We start from the raw sequence: 21,764 nt of genomic DNA on the forward strand, positions 1-21,764 counted from the left end.
AAACTTTTTGCTGTCCTCGTTTCTCCTGCCTCCCTCTATATACCGTTCAGTCTTCTGTCATCCTTAAAAACAAACTGAAGAACTGATTTTGACTAAAATGTAATTCATTCACATTATCTAGAATTTTATCTCTTAGGCAGAATCGCCTGAATTTTATGTTTTCTTTTAAATATCCTGAACTCTTTGTGAAGAGCCGAAAACCTGTATGAAGTACATTGCTTATGTGATCAGTTAGTTGAATCCTAAAATCAGAAGACTGTTGGATGGAAAAATCTATGTAAATTGCAAAAAGCATCATCCATAATTTATCAAAGCATTACAAGAGCAATGCGGAGACATTGGAACATCAATATAGGGACACTGTCAATATCTGCATTAGAAGACAGGTGATATTAATTTTGTCAGTAGCTTAAACAATTACATTTGCAACAAAATTAAACTATCTATCAATAATAATTGTAAAAGGCCAGAACTCACTATGATTAATTTAATCCTACAACAAGGTGTTAACTCACTGGAATCCATAAGACAATGGTTATCTAGTTTAGCATGTGAGTTCTCTAGTTCAGTATGATTGATTTAATCTTACAACAAATAATTGTTCCCTAGTGATATAATGATTTGTTTATACTCAGTATACTGTAATAATGTAATTGTAATAGAGTATATAAACTGGGGATAAACTCAGCCAGAGACAGACTTCAAGATAGAGACTGTCCTGATGGCTCTCCTGCCTCCTGTATTTCCTCCACTGAAATCAAGACCCAATCTGGAGGGTTTCCAGAAAGCTAGCTGGGCCCCAGGTGAAGGAGACAGTCTGTGAAGGAGACAATAAAGACTTTGGACTTTATCTCTGACTATCCACATGGTGATTACTCTGCTGAAATGAAGAGTGGTCCTAAGACCTCCAGAAAGCTAACCAGAACATTACAAATATAATAATAGCACGATTTAATTTATCTGCATATTTTGAATATAGTAATAGTAATAATAGCTATTAGCACTTATAAGAGCATTTTAAGGTTTGCAAAGTACTTTAAATGTTATCCTACTTGTTTTTTAATAGTAACCCAATAAGTGCTATTATTAGCCCTGTTTTACAGATAAGGAAGTTAAAGCAGGCTGTGGTTCAGTGGTTAAGTGACTTGCTTAGGGTGACACAGCTAGTAAGTGACTAAAGCTGGATTTGAACTCATAGTCCATCACTTCATTCATTATAATTTATAGATGTCCATAAGTACATGTTTTATGTCTTCATACTGTTAAGAAAAGATTTTCATAGCGTGGATATGCGAAATATGTGGAACATGAAAGAGATTAAAAATAGAAAAATAAATCTTGAAATCAGTGTTTTTAAAGGCATCAGGATTATTCCAAACTGTAAGAGAAAGAGTTTAAGTGAAGTACTAGGGTGAAATGAGATCACGTAAAAAGAAAAGAGACATGGATAAAAGTAGCTGTCATCACAAGAATTCAGGGCAGAAACTTTCATTTTCCCAATTCCAACTTGCCAAATAACCAGGTATTAGTTTAATAATGAGGTTGGCAAAAATTAGGTGTTGTGGTTTCAAATATCATGGAAGATGAGCAAGTTTGAGTAGTGAGGTGCTCAATGTAGGAGAAAGCAACTCACATCTAAATTGTTATATTTCAAAAATACCCTCTCACAATATGGAAACATAATGTGATCAAAGTAAAAATATCATTTATATGATTCATTAGAGTTTTATGAGGGCTTTCATGTTGATATGAAAACAAACTTCAAACTGATTTTTTTTTTCCTTTCAGGAGTTAGAAAATGCAGTTGGAGGTTGGACAGATGATTTGGCACATCTGGCACTCCTAAAGGATACTCTCTCAACATACATCAATGCTGATGATATCTCTATCCTCAATGAACGCATAGAGTTGCTACAAAGGCAGTGGGAAGAACTCTGTTACCAGGTATGGGCATTTTAAAAATTGAAATCTTTTATTTTTATATGCTAGTTATTTACCTTTCCTTCACTCCTCATCCTGACTAGATTGAACCTTTACTTGTAACAAAGAAAAACAATTAAGCAAAACCATTCATTACCCTCTTCATATCCAGTAGTATACACATTATTCTATACTAGTATTCCCTAGCCTCTATTCTTTGAGGAAAGATGAATGTTTCATTATTTAGTGTGTAGAAATTCATTTGGCTTTCCAGCAACAAAAAAATTTCAACTTCATTTTAGTGATCATTTATTTTATGTAGTTTTAATCATTTTGAGGATAGTTATCTTGATTCTGCTTATTTTAGTCTACATTATTTGATAAAAAATTTTCTCATGTTACTAGGAATTACTCAAATTTATTATATCTTATTACCCAAAACATAACATTAATCTTTACTTAAAGTGCTTTAAGTTTGCAAAGTACTTTACTTATATTATCCTATTTGATCCTCACAATATCATAGACTTATTTTTCTTTATTTATTTAGTCTAGTGAAATAACCCCAAAGCACTCAACAAATGTTTAATAAATGTTGCTATTATTGTAGTCTTATTAATGATAAGAAACTCTGATCTAAAAGCAATTATTAAACTTCTGTATATTTCTAACAAATCTTTCTGAAAAAGATAAATAATATTCTTCAATTCTAGGGTTAACAGAATCATTCTTATGAATATAAATAAATACGTCTACTAAGAATAAAGGTGTTATGTAAAATAGATGTGGGAGTGTTACTGTTAACTGTTAAGACATAGTATATGTTAAAACTATTTTTCATACATAGATATTTATCTAGGCACCAATCTGTTTGGAAACAGAATTAGAATTCTACTGCTGGGTTGGGTGACCACGTGATATGCTCTAGAGAAGAGATTGTTCGATAAGCTACTAGAGTTACTGCCTGCTAGGAACAGACTAGGACTTATTAGGGAAGAAATGGTCTGCAATTGATGGTTTTAGTTTTCTCTGTTTATAAATCAATAAGATCTTTACAAATCATGGAGTCTTACAGAGTAAAGTGAAAATCAACCTTTTTCTCCTTATCTTTTCATTAATTCTGAACTACAGAGAATGTTTCTTTTCATACCTAATATTTCAGCTTATAACTGAGCAACAGTTTTATGTTTTTCTTACAAGTTCTTGAGTTAGGTATTTCCGGTGAACAATCATCAAGTTTAAACCACAAAAGGAAATGAGTTGGTAGCTGTGTTTCACTTTAAAAATCAAATGTGAATAGTTAGAAAATGGCATTGCACCTCTGTTGAAGAGCAGCTGCTGTTTTTATAGTTCACCTAACTTAGTTGATGGAAATTCAGAAGTAATTGGAACTACAGATGATAATGAGGAAGCTGCTGTAAGTAGATATTTTATCCAAATAAATGTATAAGATTACCCATTTTTCAGTCTGGCAAAGCAGTTTGTTAAGCTGTATGCAACTGAGGCTTATTAGTTAGTATTTGTATTTAGAGCTTGAAGTGTTTTATTGCAAATCATAGGAAAGAATGGAAAAGCCATTACTATATTGGTTTAAGAAAATTTTTTTCTCAAATGTTTGTTGCATAACTCATATTTAAAGCAGAAAAAAGATATATTTCCTATGTCACTGCTGAACAGACAGGAGGCTATAGCCTATTCTTATCAATTATTGGTACCATACAGCCTTTTAAAAATATTAAATGAAATGGATAGTCAAGTGTAAAAGCCATCATGCATTTAACTGATATCAATTATTTTGGACTGTAGGTGGTTTCTAGAGAATCATATAATAATGTTCAATTATTGTACTTTTTTTAATAAATATTTATTTTGTTTTTTTCCCCTAAATATATCATTCAGTTTAATTGACTCATGTGGTCCATAGAAAATATCTAAGTAGCTCCCAATTTAAATGATATACCTTAAATTTTTTTTAATTGATCAAATTTTTTAAAATTTATTTTAATATACATTGCTTTATGATTCATACCAGGAGAGAAAAAATCAGAGCAAAAGGGAAAAACCATGAGAAAGAAAAAAAGCACAAAAAAGAAGTGAACATAGCATGTTGATTTACATTCAATCTCCTTAGATCTTATTTTCTCTCCAGTCTATTGGAACTACTTTTGATCACTGAACTAAAGAGAAGAATCAACCCTTTCATAGTTGATCATTGCACATTCTTGCTTTTATTATATATAGTATATTCCTGGTTCTGCTTATTTCATTCAGCCAGTTCATATAAATCTTTCCAGGATTTTCTAAAATCATCTTTTTCATTTTTATAGAGCAATACTATTCCATTACCTTCATATATCACTTCTTGTTCAGTCAGTCCCCAGTTGATAGCCATCTACTCATCTTTCAATTCATTGTTACTACAAAAAGAGGTGCTACACACATTTTTGCATATGTGGGGCCTTTTCTCTCCTTTATGATTTTCTTGGGCTACAGACCCAGTGTGGCACTGCTGGGTCAAAGGGTATGTACAGTTTTATAATACTCTGGGCATAGTTCCAGATTGCTCTACAGAATGGGTTGGATCACTTCACAATTTCACTCACATGAATTAATGTCCCAGTTTTCTCACATTCCCTTCAACATTTCTCATTAACTTTTCCTGTCATCTTAGCCAATCTGAGAGGTATGAGGTAGTACCTCAAAGTTGGTTTTAATTTGCATTTCTCTAATCAAAACAACTTAGAGCATTTTTTCCTATTACACCATCTGAAAATTGTTCATATTCTTTGACCATTTATTAATTGGGGAAGGACTTGTATTCTTCTAAATTTTACACAGTTCTTTATAAATTTTAGAAATGAGACCTTTTGTTTGTGCAAAACTTTTTTAACTTAATGTAATCAAAATTGTCAATTGTGCCTTTCATAGTTCTTCTTTGGTCATAAATTCTTCCTTTCTTCAAACATCTGATAGATAAATTTTTCTTGCTCTCCTAATTTATTTATGGTATCATCCTTTATGCCCAAATCATGTCTCCATCTTGACCTTATTTTGGCATGGAGTATGAGGGTCTATGCCAAGTTTCTGACATTATTTTCCAGTTTTGCCATAAACTTTGTCAAATATTGAGTTCTTATTCCAGAAACTGAAGTTTAGGAGTTTATCAAATAATTGATTACTATAAGATAGGGGTCCTCAAACTACAGCCCGGGCCAGATGTGGCAGCTGAGGATGATTATCCCCCTCACCCAGAGCTATGAAGTTTCTTTATTTAAAGGCCCACAAAACAAAGTTTTTGTTTTTACTATAGTCCGGCCCTCCAGCAGTCTTAGGAACAGTGAACTGGCCCCCTATTTAAAAAGTTTGAGGACCCCTGCTATAAGCCTTAATTATTGTGTCATGTGTATCTAATCTGTTCCATTGATTCACCACTCTATTTCTTAGCCAGTACTAAATGATTTTCATGACTGCTGCTTAAAATATGGTTTTTGGTTTGCTACTATTAAACCACCATCCTTTGTGATTTTTTTCATTAGTTCCCTTGATATTCTTGATTTTTTCTTTTTACAGATGAAATTTTTTGTTATTTTTTTCTAGTTCTATAAAATTTTTTAGCAGTTTGATTGATATGGCACTGAATAAGTAGTATTGTACTTTTTAAGTATACTGTTTTATGAACTGAAAAAGAATATAACATTGACATTATTTTCAGCCACCTATAATTTCATCAATATGAGTGCTCTCTCCATCCATGAGCCTTGCAGCACTTAAAGCAATGCTTCTAAACATTTTGTGTGTCCTGGATCCCTTTTTCAGTCTTGTGAAGCTTGTTAGCTTAATATTTTTAAAGGACACTAATTATATTCTATAGAGTTATCAAAAAATTAAATCAAGTTCATTGATTGCAGCTTAAAAATCACTTGGATCAGTGGGAAAATCAGTAGTAATTGAGTAAGAGGAACTGGGTTCAAGTGCCAGCTTTGGCATTTGCTAGTTGTATGCTAGTGGAGCAAGGCACTTCACCTCTCTAGGTCTCAGGTCTTCAAGTTGTTACCTCTATGAATCAGAGTAAGTCTTTGAATCATTTTCTTCCTGGATAAAAGGAGGCTATTGTAATGAATGAATTCTAAGATCCCTTCAAGCTCTAAATCAATAATTAATCTCTACTGGGCACTGGAGCTGGAAAGAAAAAAATCAGTATGGATCCATTCTATAAAATGGAACATGTATGTAGATAAAACAAATTAAAAGATAATTTAAGGAGGGAAATAGCACTAAAACTAAGAAAATCAGGAAAGACTTTACAAAGGAGATACTACTTGATCTGAGCCTCAAAAGTAGATTCTAAGTGACGGATTTGAGAAAGTATTCATTATAAGTATGAAAGTCAGTCCATGTGAAGACAGAAGCAGACAATCAAAAGGCAAATTTATAGAGAACACCTATTCGTTCAATGTGGCTGGAAAGTTGACATGAATGTTAACAATATAAAATAAGTATTAAAAGTTAAAAATAAATCACAGATAATTTTAAATATCATTTGAGAAGTATTTTATCCAGGAGTTAATAAAAAGTGACTCAAGATTTTAGAAGAGGAGTCTGACATGGTCAATGAATTGTAATGGTTGTGCAGAGAATAGATGAGAAAGGTATAGAAATCAGAATCAGAGAAACCAAATAGGAACTTTTAGCAGTAGTCCAAGTAAGAAGTGATAAAATGTTTGAACAAAATAAGAATTTTGTGAGTGCATAAAAGGGAAGAGATGTGAAATATGATATAAGGGAAAAAATGAACAAATCTTAGTAAGTGACTGTTTATGAGTGTGGATGACAGCCCTGAAGTTACTATCTTGAGTGACTGGAGGTTGGCAATGTTCTTGGCAGAAATAGTGAAAATAGCAGAACAAGTGGTTTTGGAAGGGGCAGTATTTCTTTTTGGACCTGTTGAATTTGAGATGTCTGTAGAACATCTTGTAGGAGCTGTCCAGCAGTTCAATTTAGTGACCAGAGACTGCAACCAATAGAGGGAGATGTTGATTTGGTAGATCAGCATAAAGATGATAACTGAATTCATGAGAAGTGATAAGATGACAGATACAGATAGGTGCCAGTGAATGAAGAACATTAAGGAACAGTAGAAAATGTGTGATAATATTGCAAAGACTGATAAGGTTATACAATCAGTTTTTTAGGGAATCTAAGCAATGTAAGCAGTTTCTATTTTCTATCAAATTATCTGTTTTGGCCTTATAACAATAAAGGATCTAAATTGAATAAAACAAATGTATAAAGCCAGGGGAAGTAAGCTGGAATTCCCTAAAACCTGGTCTATACTCATTAATAGTCAAATGTCTGGATTAAGTTCAGAGAGTTCTTAACCTGGGAACTGTAAGGATTTTTAAATATATTTTGATGACTATATTTCTATATATATTTGTTTCTTTTGTAACTCAATATATTTTATGCATTTAAAACATTATCTGAGAAGTCCATAGGCTTCATCAGGTTACCAAAGAGGTCCCTGTTACAAAAATGTTAAGAAGCCCTGCTCTAGTATCAGTGGGCATAATTCCAAGCAAAAGTATGAAACAGGCTGAGTTCATCTTCATTATTCTTCCATTTCCCTTTTCCGTGCCTTTGCTTTTTTTCAAGCCCTGAGCTTTCTTCTTTCACAGATGAAACTAATTTAAAAAAACATAATTCACACTAAAGTAGTGATTTAATGGTCCACTCTTCCCAGAAGCATTTACATTTTAAAAGAACTCTAAAAGGAGAGAGCAGTTAAGCCAAGAGAATAAATCTTTAATGAGGGAATTTCTGGCACCAATGATAAGTGATAATGGAGATGTATTGACCTATAGGGCCTTCCCAGATAAATATAAAGTCATATTCTGCTCCTCAGTAAGCACATGCCAGAATATTCAAAATATTCAGCAATATTGAAGTTCCACATTTCTAGTATATCAAATCACTTTGGCTTCCAGTTGGAACTTTTTCTAGGCAAAATCTCAGAGTAAACAAAATTTATCTTCCTGTCCTCATGTCCACTTTGTATCATTATACCACCCAAGCATTATTATTTTCCTACTTTATAAAATAATATAAGGCATCCTCCAATTTAATGATTTAATATTTTGAATGTTTCAGGAGCATTTACATTTTAAAAGAGGACTTTCAAAGGAAATCTTTAATACAAAGGAATAAATTAATGAAAGTTTATATTTGAGAGATATGCTGTGGGCTAGGGTTGAAAGGATAGAAAGAGCAAAGATCCTGCTCTTAAAAAACTTAAAAAATTTGAAGAGAGCAGCCAAAAACCACACACAGCTATGATACAAGGGAGCTTGAGATAAGTACAAAGAAGAAAATCATTTTAATTGAATAGTGAAAATTTAATTAATTTAGTAGTGAAATTTATTTATTTAATTTAGTAGTGAAAATCCGTGTTCAGCTTTGAGTGGCAAGAGAGATGGAAAGACAAAGTCACCTGAATCCATTCTTGACGAAAGGAGGGGAATGACAGGGATGGAAGGAGGCATGTAATAAGAAAAATCATAGAGGAGAGAATAGAATGAGAATAGGCGACAGCAATTAGCAGTAATAATAGTTAGTATTTATATAGTATTTTAAGGTTTACAAAGTGCTTTCCAAATATTTCATTTGAACCTCATAATAACTTAGGATGTGGATACTATTGTTATCCTCATTTTACAGATTTGGAAACTAAGTCAGGCAAAAGATTAAGTGAATTTATCTAGTATCACACAAAAAGTGTCTCAATCTGAATTTGAACTTCTGTTTTCCTAATTACAGTTCCAGTGCTCTACCTACTGCCCTACCTAGCTGCCTAGTAGAGGATAGTATGAACATTGAAAATGTGAGTCAGACATAAGGTTGCAAAGGTATATTGCAAACAGATTTTGGACAGCCTTGTATAGCAGGTTCAATTATTTAACTTTGTTAGCTTGACAATAAGGAAACACTAAAGTTTTGCTTTTTTTTCCCCTGTGGAATAATGACTTAATCATTGTTGTGCATTGAGAAATGACAGTAATATAAAGAATGATTGGAACATGAATAGTCTAAAAATAAGAATACCAATTACAAAGTTATTACAGGGGCAGCTAGGTGATGCAGTGGTTAGAGCATCAGCCCTGAACTCAGGAGGATCTGAGTTCAAATGTAGTCTCATACACTTAACACTTCCTAGCTAGGTGACCCTAGGCAAGCCACTTAACCCCAATTGCTTCAGGAAAGAAAGAAAGAAAGAAAGAAAGAAAGAAAGAAAGAAAGAAAGAAAGAAAGAAAGAAAGAAAGAAAGAAAGAAAGAAAGAAAGAAAGAAAGAAAGAAAGAAAGAAAGAAAGAGAAAGAAAGAAAGTTATTACAGTGGTCTATGAGAGAAGTAATGGAATCCTAATAGGAGAAATCATGGAATTAGCTCAAAGTTGGGGAATTTTTTTTATTTCTTAATCAAGGTCTTCTAATGTATATTTAAATTGGCATGAAGGAAATCATCTATTCTCCTTATGCCTTTATTTAGACAAGCTCTGCCTAAAAAATATGGTTCCCTTTTTCTCTCTTAAATGGAGTTTCTTGGATGTTCTTAGCCTTTGATAAATTAAGATAGTCATAATAAAATGGAAAGAGCATAGCATTTGGATTCAAAGTGTCTGAGTCCAGATTTAAGGAGTCTTCCTGACTCCACCCAACATTCTATTCACTGTACCACCTAGCTGCCCTGGCCAGTTCTAGAACCCAAACCTTAATTCAACATAGAACTCTTTGAATGTTCTTAAGGCATTTTATCCCATGGTCAAAACCACCTTATATTCTGTACCCATTATAACTTCAATAAACAGTTTCTCTCTCTCTCTCTCTCTCTCTCTCTCTCTCTCTCTCTCTCTCTCTCTCTCTCTCTCTCTCTCTCTCTCTCTCTCTTTCTCTCTCTCTCCCTCCTTTCATCCCTCCCACCTACCCCCATTTTCTTTTTCGTCATTCTTTTTATTTCAATCCTGGCAGGTATCTTTACGTCAGCAACAGGTAAATGAGAGATTGAACGAATGGGCTATCTTCAGTGAAAAGAACAAAGAGCTTTGTGAATGGTTAACTCAAATGGAAAGCAAAGTTTCTCAAAATGGAGACATCCTCATAGAAGAAATGATTGAGAAGCTGAAGAAGGTATGAAATGTACAGCATTTTATTTCTTAGATTTCATTTTATTTATACATATCTTTCCAAAGTATATGTAATTTTCTAGCAAAATAATTCTCTAAATAGTATAAAGGTTAGTTCTCAAATATTTAATATTAGGGATTATAGGGATTTTCCCCCTAGGGCTCTTGGCCATGCTGTTTGGTACTCCTCAACAACTACATAGATTTATATCCAAACATCCCCTCTCATCTTGTTTAATTATTATGTCCCTTTATTTCTACATATCCTCCATGAAATTTTTATTGAAAACACTGAAGAGTTTCCTCTATTTTGGGATACCAGTGCAAAGACATGGGCTGTCCATGTGTTATCCCTCATTTTCATTTAATAAATAGTTATGTAGTAAATAAAACAAATGACAAAATATTTCAGTATAAACAACCATTTAAACTTTTGCACAATGATTTCCCTAAGGTACAACAGTGGACCAATGACTAGTGTCATAAAGCACAATATGTCTCTGTGTTTTCTAACCTCTATTGTGTCTTTTTTATAATAATTCTCAGAAAGTAGCCCATTATATTAAATGATACATTAAAACATAACCAAATGATTAGAAACACAAGACAAAACAAATTTTAAGCATCTTATACCCCTACCCATAGAGGTTTATGATTGTAGTTACAAATAAAGCAACTCTCTTTAATGATAAGAATGGATATTTATAGGAAATTATTCATAAATAAAATTATTCCAAAGTAAACACCATAAATTAGATTTTTTTCTACTACTACATATGTAAATGCATTAAAAATAAATTTCCTGATCTTTATGACTTATTTATTCTCAGGATTATCAGGAGGAAATTGCAGTTGCTGAAGAGAACAAAATCCAACTACAGCAAATGGGAGAACGACTTGCAAAAGCTAGCCATGAAAGCAAAGCATCGGAGATAGAGTACAAGCTAGGAAAGGTCAATGACAGGTGGCAACATCTCTTAGATCTGATTGCAGCCAGGTAAAAAGAATGTTCTTATAGCTTTCATTAGAGTTTGTGTGCATTGAATTAGAAAGAACGTTTTATCTGAGTACAATACACAGGTTCCTTTCTTTACTTAATTATTCAATGCTTTAAATCTAAAGTTTCCCCCCAAAATCAATTTAATCAAATCAGTAAGCTTAGTGATAATTATATTAACTGAGGAAATTGTTGATCAGCCTCCCCAGAATGCCTATCTAAAAATGATTTATTTGTTTACTTCTGGGTCAGAAGAGGTGCCTAAAATATCTTTAAGATTATAGAAACAATGTGGAAAAAAGAAAAGAACTTTTAATCTATTCCCTGCTTTGCAAGGAAATTTGAATAAATAGTTGATGTTAGACACTTCCAGGGTAAGCATTCACTATAACTCCTTAAAGCTTAGTTCTCACTCTATAACTATTCTGTGTATATTTGCACACAAACTTATTTTCTTATTAGAACACAAAGTCTTCATGAATAGGGGCTGCTTCATTCTTCATACTTGTACCCAGTGCCTTGAACAGTTTCTGGCATATAGAAGGGGCTTAACAAATATTATTAATAATATCCCTATTCATGAAGACTGAATTTCTAAATTTGAATAAATTCAAAACATGTCACAGCAATGTATGTAAACTTAACATTCTTCCTATTAACCTGGAACAATTATGTCTCATTAACAGTTGCCTCTTTATGTTAAACATCCTGTTAACTATATACTTCTGGGGCTCAGAGATAAAGTATAATTATTTATGAAGACTATTAAGTGTCTAACATCTTCCAAACTTTTAATCCAGTATTCTCCTCCACCCCCCAAAAAACCAAAAAATTCAAGAAAGCTCCTCTTTAAGGAGTGTGATATAATTTTATGTAGATAAATAAGCAGTTGTTCATAATTATGATTACCACAATAATGTTAATGATAAGGAATTGTTTGAAGGATCTGGTAGGCAGATATTGATGTGAGTTAAATCTTATTGTCACAAGGGAGAAGGGAATTTTTATGGTAATGATTCCTTTCTCTAATTCCGAATGGTGTCAGAACTATCTCATAATCCTATTTTTGATCTGAATTCCATTATTTATTAATGCTATACTATGACTCATGTACAAGTGAAGACCTGTCCACAGAGCATGAAAAGCATTTCATAGTTTATGAGGTCATTGAGTTCAATGACTTTCAAGATGTCTTATTTATAAAAAGTTGAACAACTCTTATTTATTTTTTTTTTTAAATACCCATTTTTGGAGGTAGGTGAGGGGGTAATTGGAATTTTCTGGGTTTCACCAAATAGGAAAGTAAAAAGGCAGTTATTTGAGGGTTTTTATTTGTTTTAAGGCTCTTATAAGTCAAAATTGTAAAAGGTAATCAGCAACTTGGTTTCATTATGGTGAATGTTATTTCTGTTACTCTGCTTAATTATGGGGATACTCTGCTTACTTTGGGTATATATAACAAATTAATGTTTGAAAATTTGTTATCATTTTTAGCTTTATTTCATTTTTATTCAAATCAAAACAAACCTTTGAGAAAGATAAGTTAAAGGCATTCTACTAGAATACTCCCTTGTACTGGTATGAAATAATTTTTTTTCTGTAGGTCTAGATAAGAAAGATCAGATTAAACACTAGTTTAGAAAAATTCTTTAATACCATTAGCTGAAAAAGAAGGTGAAAAGGCTTAAGTAATTAGATGATCAACTTAAGATAACCTATAGGTCTTAGTAGCAAGCCAAAATGATTTCACTTCAAAATTTTTATATAAAATATTGACTTTTCTGAGCATTTGGTTTAGAAATTTCAAATGTTTCCCTAATCTTTTAAAGTAAAAAATGTTTCCAAATATGAATAGGCTTATAAAACATCCATTGTATACTCTGTGATGTTTTTTGTATGTTCTCTACTTTAAAAGGGAATACCAATTATCTTAAAAGACAGTAGAGTGAGCCTTGGAATCAGTAATCCTGGATTTGAGTCACAATTATAACATTTATTTGTTATGTGATCTTAACAATCAACTTCTCTTTCTTCAAGTCAGTATCCTCATCTATAAAATGGGAGTGAAGATGGGAGAATAGCAAACCAAGACCTAATCTTGAAATCAGAAAAACCTAAATTCAAGTGCCCTCACTAAGTCATAATGGCAATGGGACTCTGGGTGTCTCACTTAATCTCCCAGTGCCCCTAGCAACTCTGTGAGACTATATCAGGAGTTTTTGATTAGTAGGTTTACTTCATAGAGAGTTTTCCATGCTAATGAAATTATTGGCCAATTTACTACATCTCCATTGAATTAATAGTAGGATCTATACTACTCAACTCACAGGATCATTTCACTCTGTGTGTGTGTGTGTGTGTGTGTGTGTGTGTGTATTACACTCAGGTGTGTGTGTATTATAGAAAAATGATTTGTACTCTGTGATATTTTTAAAATGTGAACTTTTATTGGGGACTGGAAGTCATTGGGGGATTATTTTGGTTTATAGTTTTGAAGAATTTTTTGCTTTAGGGGGTATTTTCTCTGCTTCTTATGCTCATAATTTTTCTATTACCTTTATTCAAATAAGTTGCCCTTTTTCTAATTATCATATGCAAAATTGAATAGCAGCCTGTAGATGGTTAGTTGGTTTTAGCCTTTAATGCCTCATTGGATCCATTTTTTTCTAACAACTTCCCAAAGGACATGTTGACCTTCTAAATTTGTTTTTCCATTTCCTTGTCTATCAGTGCATCATTAGACAGTGTATTGGCTGAAGCAATATCCAATAATAGTTTTCAGCTGCACAGTATTTGTATCATCTTCAGCTGCATGCAGTCTGCTTTTTATAATGCAGGCTTGTGAATGACCCATTTCTTCCAACTTGTTGGACCTTGTTGATTTTAGCTGCCACTTCTCTCTCCTCTAACTTGTAAAACCCAGAACTAAATCTATAAAAAAGGATTGTAATATTTTGCATAATTTTTATTATGAATGCTTTGAAAGCTCTATTCACCTCAGGTTACTATAGTTCCAACATTAATGACTCAAGGACATTTGTTGTTATCCATTCACTTGAAAGATTTCTCCTAGCAACCAGAATTATGACCTAGGAAGAGAACATTGTATTGAGTCAGGAGACCCAAGTTGTAATGAATGAATACAGATCATTTACTACATGTCAAGTACAGTGCTAAGTAAACCCTGGGGATACAGATACAACCTGGGGGAGTTCGTTCCCCCTAATAACTTACAGTTTTTGTAATGGGTGAAATTTACTTCCTCCCACCTCAATTAACAATATAGTTTATAGCCAGAGACCTTCATGAACTAAGAAGGACTCTTTCATTGGGTTTCAGAATCAATTGATGAATGTGAAATATAAACCAGATTGATTATACTTTGAGCTGCAAACTTCTTTGATTTAAGAAGAGAAAAATGATAAGTAGCTAACTAAACAAACTAGCCACAATATCAGAAGAATTTCAATAATTTCAAAAAAGGAGAATCTAGTATAGTATGAAGATTTCTGTAACTGAGTCAAATCTTCAAATTTAACCTGAGATCTTGAGAAAGATTTGCTCTTGGTGGGGAGAGAAAAGGGAAAACAAACTTTTTATACTGGGTCTACTATGTGTCAACAATTATGCTAGATGCATTTTGTCCTGCAATTATGCAGAAACTCTCTAAATACCATCTTATCTGATTCTCATAATAAGCCTATGAGGTGTTATTATTATAATTGTTATTATCTCAATTTTATTGTTGAATAAGCTGAGGCAGATGCTAAATGACATGCCCAGTTATTTAATCTTCAAGGATAGCACTCAGATCTACCTATTCTACTCTACTTCTTTCCTGGTATCCAATTTTCAAATGCCTTTCAGATATCTTAAATTGGATATCTAGTAGACATCTTAAACCCAACATGTCATCATTATCCCCCTTAAGCCTTCCTTCTTTCTTATTATGATAGAGCGCAGCACATCCTCAGGCATATAACCTAGGTGTCATATTCTATTCCTCACTATTTCTCACTACCTTCTTCCTCAATCCAATACGATGTCAAGGCCTGTCAATTTCATTTTTGCATCATCTCTCAAATGGTCTGCTGGTAGCTCTGTCCCAGAGTTTTCTCACTCCAAGTCATCTTCCATTTAGCAACTACAGTGATTTTTCCCAAATGCAGATCCAGCTATGTCACACCCACACCCTACTTGATAAACATCATGGCTTCCTATTATTGTGAGCAGGATCACATACAGAATGTTCTTTTTTGCATTTAAAGTCCTTCATAACCTTGCTCCCTTCTCCTTTTTAGTCCCAATACCTTAAACACAACCATGTACTTTTCAATCCAGTAACACTGGCATTTTTCTGTTCCTTGAATCTCTCAGTTCTAGGCATTTTCTCAAGTATTTTCTCCTTCCTGGACACCATCTATAGTCTTCCCTTAGCTTCCTGAAAGTCCCGGATAATAGTCCATCTAAGCCTCAGTTTTCTATTCTGTAAAATGAGTTTGTTGGATTAGGTGACCATATTTTAGTTCTGGATCTATTATCCTGTGGACTCTTCATCCCTTTAATAAAACAATGTCAATATTCTATTTTATTTTCACTATCTATACCTAGGCTGCGATGTAACTATAGTTCTAGTTGCTGAACCTTAAAAGAGATTCAGTGAAAGTAAGAAGTAGAGTCAAGGCTTCTAAAATCAAGATATAGAATAGATTAAAAATCTTTAGTTGAAATTTCAATAAATTGAATTATGCAACAAATGAAATATGCAATAAAATAAAAATTCATATTTATGTAGCACTAATATTTTTCCTTACAGCAACATTTAAAGCAGATAATACTGGAACTGCTATTTCTCTCTTATATCTACTGAAGCAAAGAAAGATTAAATGGTTTATGAATTTTTTTAAATACAGGAAAAGGGCTAGTAGAGTATAAGTGTGATATCCATTATATTTGGAGAAGAGAACCTATTTATTGTACAGTTTTCTCATCTGTAAATTAATAGGGTTATATTCATTGTCTTCTAAGATCCTTTCCAGCTTTTACACTGTGAACCCAAGTAGCAGAACCAGAAGTGCAACTCAGTTACCCCAATGCTAAAATCATTATATTTTTTTTTTACTATGCCTTACTTCCCTACATATATTATTAAGGAGAAATACCAGTAGAGTGGATCATTTTGCTAATAATGAAGATAATAAAAAGCAATAATGACCAAAACCCCCAAATTTTTCAGTTTTAAAATAAATGACCATTTTTAATTGGGAAGAACTTTTTTAAAAAAATTACAAAAAAAGAAAGTGGTTAAATATTATTAAAAAAATCACATTTTGGCTTAAAAGAAAAAAAATATATTTTGTGACAAGGTGGAGTGGGTTACCAGGCAAGGTGAATCTTTAAATGAGGGCATTGTGACTTTTTATGGGAAGCTGGATGGTGCAATGGATAAAGTACTGGATCTGAATCAGGAATGTGAATCTTTCTGAGTTCAAATTCAATCTCAGACATTTACTAGCTGTATGGCCCCGGCCAAATCATTTAGCCCTATTTGCCTCAGTTTATTCATGTGTTAAATGAACTGGAGAAGCAAATCATAAACTGCTTCAGTATTTCTGCCAAGAAAACTCCAAATGGAATCATAAAGAGGCTGATGTAACTGAAATAACTGAATAAAACAACAAATTATGACAAATTGTCAAAAATACAAGAAAAAAGCATCAGAATCAGTGACTTCTGAAAACCACTTTAAATATTGAGATCCTATGATTTTTGAAATGATTAAATTTTTAAATTCACTTGAAATTAGTATTAGTAAAAAAAAAAAAAAGAAACTTTTTAAAAAAGAGGAAAATGGCAATAAAATAAATGAATGAATGGACTTTTGAGATTGCAAAGTACAATGATAATAAATTCTGTCAAAAATAAGTTAAAAAATAAATCTACCTTGAACATCCACTTTAAACAAAATCAATATATAAATTTTCAGTTTTCTGTAAAGAAATTAGAAATCTTCTATGCTGTAGAAAATAATTCATAATAGAATTCTTTTCTCCTAGTGAATTGAAAAATCTTTTGATTTGCATGTAACTTTTCAGGAAAAATTCATTGCTCAAAGAGATATTCTTTATAAATTGGTGTGTTTACTAAGTACATTTTTCTCCTTAAAAAAAACTTCAATTTGAAGATATTTGAAGAAGTTTATATAGTAACTAGAAGTTTAATATATCATTTTCATTTAGCTCTCACTTTTCTTCAGTGGCCCTATTTTTCAGGATTTCTTATAGTGCTAGTCACATAGTATCATTAAGTAAATAGTTTGATTTATTGGTTAAACACATTTAAATCAGCAGAGGGTTGTTGGTTTTGCCTTACAGTTCTCAAGTTCAAGGCTGTATGGTCATTACTAAGGTACATCCCTTCCTTCCCATCTTATCCATTTTTCAACTTCCTTTTCTTGTCTTTCTCTCCTCCTTAAATTGTAAGCTCCTTAAAAGCAATGACCTTTTTTGTTTGTTGACCGGTCAGATATAGGTTGAAGAGATGCTGACCTCCTGTGTGAATAACTTAATCTCTCTAGACTTCAGTTTTTTCATTAATAATATAAAAAAGTTTACAAAGTCTCTGAGATTCCTTCCTGCTCCAGGGCTATAATGCTTTGTTTTCTTGAATTGTTTGCTCCTTTACTAGGCCACTAATTTCGAACCGGTTCTTTCAACTTGTCTTTCCCAGTTTAAGCCTCCAAAAGGTCTAAGATATTTTAAAGGAAAAAGTAAAAATACAGCAGTATCTTTATTCTTATTCCTATATTCTTTTTTTAAAGATAAAGATCTTGTGCTTTCCAGTGTTTTCTCCCTACTTCCCTATCTTTGTTGTTATTTGGACTCCACAGTCTTCCAGGCAAATGTTTAAATTTAATATGCATTATTAACATTTTCCCCACCACCTCTTTAAGTGTAGACAATTGATTAAACAATAAACAAGTCCTGAATTTTAGGATTCACCAGTTTCCTTGGTGTAAATGCCCATATTAAAAATTTAACAATCAGCTCAGCTCTGTAAACCCTGTTACAGAAACAAGAAAGAAAAAGAGCAGACATTACTTGCTATCTAATCAAATTTTTTTCTTTTCTTACCCTCTGTGTATTTTAGTGATTTCTTTTTTCAAAGAGTTTTTCCTAATTTAGAGAAAACATTGAAAATATAAATTCTGTAGATAAGCAAGAATGCACGTATGGCTGGTTAGTAAGCATTAACTTTCCTAGCTATCTTTCCTTTGGGCTGTAAGACTCCCACTGCTTTCAGATTACACTGAGCCCTTTTTTTTTTTTTTCTTACACTCATGGCCTACATTCCAGGAGATCAACCCTGGCACATGTTGATGAATGTAAGTTTTATTTAGAAACATGACCACTTGTCACTGCTCAGTCTCATGTCATTAGACAGAAGCTATCAACATTTGTCTACTGAACATTTTGATACTTCTGTGCATTTGTAAAGGAAAAAAAAATCATACACGTGCAATCTCTATAGGCTTTTGGTCTGCATGGTGTTACTTTTGGCAGTGGAAGTTTTCATGGTGGTGTTTCAGGATTTGTGTACCGTGAGGATGGCAGAGGACGGCAGTGTGGATTCAGATCTCCCAGACTGTAACTGCGATGTCACAAGGCAGGAATCTACTTGAGTTTCTTTCATTGTGCATAGTTTTCATGGTTCTGTGTATAGTTTATAGGACACTAGCTAGCCACTAGCATCAATCCATAATTGATTTGTGCCAAGGTTTAATAGAATTGCCACATGGATGTAATTCTGGAAAATAGGTTTGTTTTGTTTTTTAAGTTTATCCATAATAGAAATGAAACTAAGTAAAAATGTTAATGGTGGTTATTATAAGTGGTTATTTCAAGTTATATCAGTACTATATGTGTCATGCAAAGAGTATGACTATTGTAAGGAGTCTTGGACATGAAGTAAAAATTCATAAAAAATGCCCTAACAACTATTTAAAGCATGGGGTCTTGATGAAAGTGAAATCCAAATTTACCCATGGAAAGAGAATTTTTGCAACTGTAAAATGCTGATCTAGTCATATTTCCTAATTATAAGATAGGACTAGGAAAAGTAACTTCTTATTGAGAGGATTGAGTAGAGAAGAGTGTTTGTGTTGCATCCTATATTTTGATTATATTTCTTTAAAGTTTTAATTCTTTAAACTATTATCCAACTCTGTGAACTTTTAATTTTTTTTACAATAAATTTAGGTTGAATAATGTAAAGAATTAAATAATCATGTAACATTGTACAAATTTATTTATAATTTGTTAAAGTTCTTTCTTTTAAGTTTTTGTAAAAATCCTTTTTCTCTTTTAACATGCCATCCCAAATTAGAAATTTCTAAAGTCTATTATTAAATATGATACCATGGTATTTGAATTTCCTATCTTTATTTATGATCAAAGGGAAAAACAAAATAATAAAATTTTAGTAAGTCCAAAAATTTTGGATTTAAGAAAAGTGATGAACTTTAATAGCTAATATGCATACTTTAAAATGTGGACATGTTAGCAAATTAAAGAATTGACTTAAAACAATAGTATTTTCCTTTCTAAGCAAGGTCAAGTCCCCAAGCTAAACTTGGAGCTCTGAGAGGATAGCTATAAGCAAGCTACAAGGGGCTTATGGATTTATCAGCCTTGCTAAATTTACTGAGCTAATGACGTCTCTAAGTGTCTATTTTGGTTGTAATCCTGGAAGCCACCACAATGAATGTCCTCCAAATTTCTTAGTCTGATATACAGGTAAAAATACTTGATTTTTTCCCCAAATAATTTGCTTTATAAAAGCACTGAAATATAAATGTGAGGCCTATCTTTATCTTTAAAAAATAATGCCTATCCTGAAGTAAATTTGGAGGAAATTAGATAAGACATTTCCCCCTAAAACTGAATGTATTATGTCATCAACAGTAACATAAACTTGAATTTTGTGTGGAGAAAAGAACCCCTTGGGGCAGGTACATGGTATGGTGGATAGAGGACTGACCCTGAAGTCAGTCAAATTTGGCCTCAGACACTTATCACTTCCTAGCTGTATGACCCTGGGCAAGTCACTTAACCCCAATTGCCTCCAGAAAAAGAAAAAGGAAAAAGGAGAAAGAACTCCTTCAACATGTATTCATTCATCCGTGTGTGTGTGTGTGTGTGTGTGTGTGTGTGTGTGTGTGTGTTGATCATTCTTGTCTTTCCTGGAATCATGTTTATTTTAAAGAGGGGCTTGTCCTTGAAAGACACAGTGAACAAGCATATCAGTAGTATTATGGTACCATGATGCCTTTGACAACTTGCATGATCACTGCCCTGACAATAGCTTTTATGCAGAGCCCAACTACTAAAAAACAATGATAGTCCCTGTATATTCAAGAGGATTACATTGTACTTGAGCAATACAATTTCTCAGAGAAAGAGATTCTTTGAACATAATCTGTATATAATTTGTGATTTCTTTAATAATTGGGGTACCTGAGGAAAAGACTTCATGTAAAAAAATAATTTCTGAGCTCTACCTTAAAGGAAGGTAGGACTTTTCTGATTATAGGGGTAAAGAAAGAGTGTCGTTGACAAAAAGAGAGTACTTACACAAAAGCATGGAAAGCATGTTGTATGTGGGGAACCAACCACCAGGATAGTTTTATTTCTGTTCAGTCATTTTTCAGTCATTTCCAAATTTTCGTGAACCCAGTTAGGGTTTAGTTTGTTTTGGGATTTTTTTTTTTTTTTGGCAAAAATACTGGAGTCGTTTTCCGTTCACTTCTTAAGCTCATTTTACAGACAATAAAAAATGAGGCAATTAGAACTGAGTAAGTTGGCAAGGGTCACACAACCACTAAGTGTCTGACACTGAGTCTTCTTGATTCTAGTATTGGTACTGCATCCGTTATTGCACTTAGCTTCCCAGAGCAGTTTTTAGTGAAATGGAAAATATGTGAACAGAAGTTATATTAAACAAGACTAGAAAGGTAGGTGGAAGCCAATTTATGGAGAGCTTTAATTACCAAGTTAAAAATTTTACATTTTTGAACTTTGCATATTTACTGTATTAGAAGTCAAGTGGATTTTGAATCAAATGATCTATTAATACAAGGGCAAATTGGACTTTTTATAAAACCATACAGATAACAAAGGTTATAGTATCAGAAATTTGGTGACATCAAGGCCACTCCCCTCATTTTACAAATGAGAAAACTGATGCCCAAAAAGATTAAAAGGCTTACCTTAGATCACACAGATAGGAGTAATATGTGGTAGAGCTGAAATTTGAAACCATATCTTCTGATTTGGAATTTGGTGCTTCTCACCATTCAGAGTGGCACCTAATTATTTTTTCTTTAAATTATAAATATTATGTTTTGCAGCTTTGTATCCATCAGGCATTCAAACTGAATTTCATCAATTATTGGCACTCAACAGAAATAACAAATCTTAGAAACCTGAATGAGCTCTATATATAAATGCATAGCAAAATTTTCAAGAGAATGAAAACACAAACACTTGGGGGCAGGGCACAGTCTGTGCTTTTAAACCTGTTTATAAAAGTCTCTCATGAATGAATCATGGTAACTCATGCTGCAAAGCTATGATTTCCATTTCCTGAAAATGCAAAATGCAGTGGATAATGA

General features: G+C 32.7%; 1 protein-coding gene across 23 annotated transcripts in view; it reads left to right on the plus strand.

Annotated features, from left to right (window-relative positions):
- SYNE1 (spectrin repeat containing nuclear envelope protein 1) overlaps positions 1–21,764 on the plus strand; it is a 567,155-nt gene that overhangs the window by 498,139 nt on the left and 47,252 nt on the right. For 22 of the 23 annotated variants that reach the window (XM_031937596.1, XM_031937595.1, XM_031937611.1 and 19 more), the window contains 3 exons: positions 1,789–1,944; positions 9,941–10,099; positions 10,926–11,092. In XM_031937596.1, the coding sequence (XP_031793456.1) occupies positions 1,789–1,944; positions 9,941–10,099; positions 10,926–11,092 (482 nt within the window). Of the gene's footprint in view, positions 1–1,788; positions 1,945–9,940; positions 10,100–10,925; positions 11,093–18,452; positions 18,762–21,764 lie in introns of those variants that run through there. The other variant, XM_031937616.1, reaches the window with a different exon arrangement.

Source organism: Sarcophilus harrisii, chromosome 4, assembly GCF_902635505.1.
Source record: "Sarcophilus harrisii chromosome 4, mSarHar1.11, whole genome shotgun sequence".
Taxonomy (NCBI): Eukaryota; Metazoa; Chordata; class Mammalia; order Dasyuromorphia; family Dasyuridae; genus Sarcophilus; species Sarcophilus harrisii.